Source organism: Puntigrus tetrazona, unplaced genomic scaffold, assembly GCF_018831695.1.
Source record: "Puntigrus tetrazona isolate hp1 unplaced genomic scaffold, ASM1883169v1 S000000406, whole genome shotgun sequence".
NCBI classification, from domain to species: Eukaryota; Metazoa; Chordata; class Actinopteri; order Cypriniformes; family Cyprinidae; genus Puntigrus; species Puntigrus tetrazona.
In genome coordinates, this window is record NW_025048058.1 from 1 (window position 1) to 2,685 (window position 2,685).

Here is a 2,685-nt window from a genome sequence, read left to right on the forward strand (position 1 = left end):
ACACACACACACACAAAATCACACACACATGCATACACTTAATTCTAACAATAAAGCTTGCATGGTGAAGAAGGTACAGCACTTCTGTCGTTCTCATGAATGCAGGAGCCTCATAAACATGTCACTTTCAAGCAGCAGGAAACAGTGACCTTGGTTCTTCTCCATTAAGGGCAGTGTGATGTCATCGTTCCCTTGCTTGGCGTTCCTCTGTTTTTTGGGCAGGCCTGAGACGGCTGGCTGAAACACACGATCAATATTCATCCTCAGCACAGTGCTTTCAAATTAATTTCATAAGTATGGCTGTGAAACAGGCATTGATCCGTCTGTCTTTAACTGCTGTTACCTTGAAGTGTGTTTTGTTCCAGCCGGCCTTACACAGCGTGTGTCGCAGATCCTTATAGGCCCAAACCGTCTGCAGGATGTGTGATGCTGCTTTGGTCTCGCGCACCGATTGGCTGAGACGTTCACAGATCAACAACACAGAAAACATCCTGATCAGACCAAAACTACTGCTTTATATCTACTGTCAAGGGTTGTTTCTGTGGGAGAGGATTTGTGGATTTTACCACATTGCTATAACATGGTGTTATGGGTGGTTGCTATGGTGTTGCTAAGGAGTCCTGAGTAGATTTAGGGTGTTTTGAGTGGTTGCTATGGGATTGCTAAAAGTGTTTTGAGTGGATTTTAACATGTTGCTATGGTATAGGATGTTATAGGCGGTTGCTATACTGTTGCTAAGGAGTGTTTTGGGTGGTTGCTAAGGAGATCTGAGAAGGCTTTACCATGTTCCTCTGGCATAGGGTGTTGTAGGTTATATATGTATTGTCCTAATCTGTTTGTTTTATTTGTTTTTGTAATTTTGGTGTATTACAGAAAAAAGGGTGTTCTGGGTGGTTACTACGGGGTTGCTAAGGAATCCTGAGTGGATTTTACCACGTTGCTATGGCATAGGATGTTATGGGTGGTTGCTATAGTGTTGCTAAGGAGTTTTGAGTAGGTTTTACCACGTTGCTAAATTATAGGGTGTTTTGGGTGGTTGCTATGGGGTTGCTAAGGAGTCTTTAATGGACTTTACCACATTGCTACGGCAAAGGGTGTTCTAGGCAGTTGCCATCGGTTTGTTAAAGGTGTTCTGAGTGAATTTTACCATGTTTCTATGGTATAAGATGTTATAGGTGGTTGTTATAGTGTTGCTAAGCAGTTTTTAGTGTTTTGGGTGGTTGCTAAGGAGTTCTGTCAAGGCTTTACCATGTTCCTCTGACATAGGGTGTTCTAGGTTATATATGTATTGTCCTGATCTGTTTGTTTTATTTGTTTTGTAATTTTTGTTTAATTCTAAAAAAAGGGTGTTCTGGGTGGTTGCTATGGTGTTGCTAAGGAGTTTTGAGTAGGTTTTACCACGTTGCTAAATTCTAGGGTGTTTTGGGTGGTTGCTATGGAGTCTTTAATGGACTTTACCACATTGCTATGGCAAAGGGTGTTCTAGGCAGTTGCCATTGGGTTGTTAAAGGTGTTCTGAGTGAATTTTACCTTGTTTCTTTGGTACAGGATGTTATAGGTGGTTGTTATAGTGTTGCTAAGCAGTTTTTAGTGTTTGGGTGGTTGCTAAGGAGTTCTGAGAGGGCTCTGGCATAGGGTGTTCTAGGTAGTTGCTACGGGGGTTGTTAAGGAGTTCTGAGTAGATTTTACTATTTTTGCTCTGGCATAGTGTGTTTTGGGTGGTTGCTACGGGGTTGCTAAGGGGTTCTGAGTGGATTGTACCACGTTGCTCTGGCATAGGGTATGTTTTGGGCGATTTGCCACCTGGTTCTGTTGATTGACACCAGTTTCTGGATTCCCTGTCCCTGGATGAGGAATCTGGCATTCTCCAGGTTCTCAGAGATGATCTCCAGTATAGTGTTCAGGACGGCCACCACTGTGTCTCCCTCCAGGTTCTTGGCAGGCCGCTGCTGGCCGCAGGGCAGGTTACTGACAAGATCCCTCATGGCGTAACTCCCTGACCAGGCAGCAGAGAGACCGTCAGCCTCAGCATCACATGGAGAGCATCAGAGGAAAGCTGCTACTCTGGATCTTACCGATGAGATCTTTGTTCTTTTGGTCGATGGCGAGATTTCTGAGAGCGATGGCGATCGCTCGAACTACTTTATCAGCATCCGAGTGCAGCAGCTCCACCAGCACCGGCAGACCCTTCTCCTTGCGCACTGTTGCTCGGATATAATTGGACCACTGAGAAAAACAAAGAGAAAGATTGAAAGTTATGAAGCTTTGATTCATACTTTAATGCTCTGGACTGTGATCTTTGCATTTGTGTTTTGAACAGATAGTTTTACTTGTTACTTTGAAGAGTTTTCTCTAAAATCATTAATAGTGTTATATTGCATAAAAATATTAGGCCTTATAATATTTAGGATTTATATTATGCATTTAAATTACACAGTATTAAGTTAAACATACTAATAAGCTTAATGTGCTGTATATTTTTCATAAATCGCAGATAATTTAAACTGGTCTGATTTTCACAAAAACTATGCTAATGTTAAACTGTGTAATATCAATGCATGGGAATTTTATATGTAATTCAAAAACACATACAAACTTTGATTGTATATAAAATATAGGCCAATATAGCTTTTTACTTTTTACTTGTGTATTTTTGCCATTTTAGTAGTTTTTAAAATATTTATA

General features: G+C 41.2%; 1 protein-coding gene across 1 annotated transcript; it reads right to left on the reverse strand.

Annotated features, from left to right (window-relative positions):
• Positions 1-83: 83 nt before the first annotated feature.
• Positions 84-2,293, reverse strand: LOC122333902 (armadillo repeat protein deleted in velo-cardio-facial syndrome homolog). The gene is made up of 4 exons (XM_043231761.1): positions 2,076-2,293; positions 1,804-1,996; positions 344-455; positions 84-237 (listed from the first exon to the last, which is right to left on the reverse strand). The coding sequence occupies exons 1-4, from the start codon at positions 2,272-2,274 to the stop codon at positions 94-96; spliced, it is 648 nt and encodes a 215-aa protein (XP_043087696.1). The 5' UTR covers positions 2,275-2,293; the 3' UTR covers positions 84-93.
• Positions 2,294-2,685: the final 392 nt, after the last annotated feature.

What these genes read in the sequence shown, in the direction of transcription:
- LOC122333902 (XM_043231761.1), bottom strand. Translation starts at nt 2,274, where the DNA reads ATGAATCAAAGCTTCATAACTTTCAATCTTTCTCTTTGTTTTTCTCAG. An exon ending in AAAGAACAAAGATCTCATCG is followed by an intron (nt 1,997 to 2,075) that starts GTAAGATCCAGA and finishes CTGCCTGGTCAG; the next exon opens with GGAGTTACGCCATGAGGGAT. An exon ending in GGAACAAAACACACTTCAAG is followed by an intron (nt 238 to 343) that starts GTAACAGCAGTT and finishes CGTGTGTTTCAG; the next exon opens with CCAGCCGTCTCAGGCCTGCC.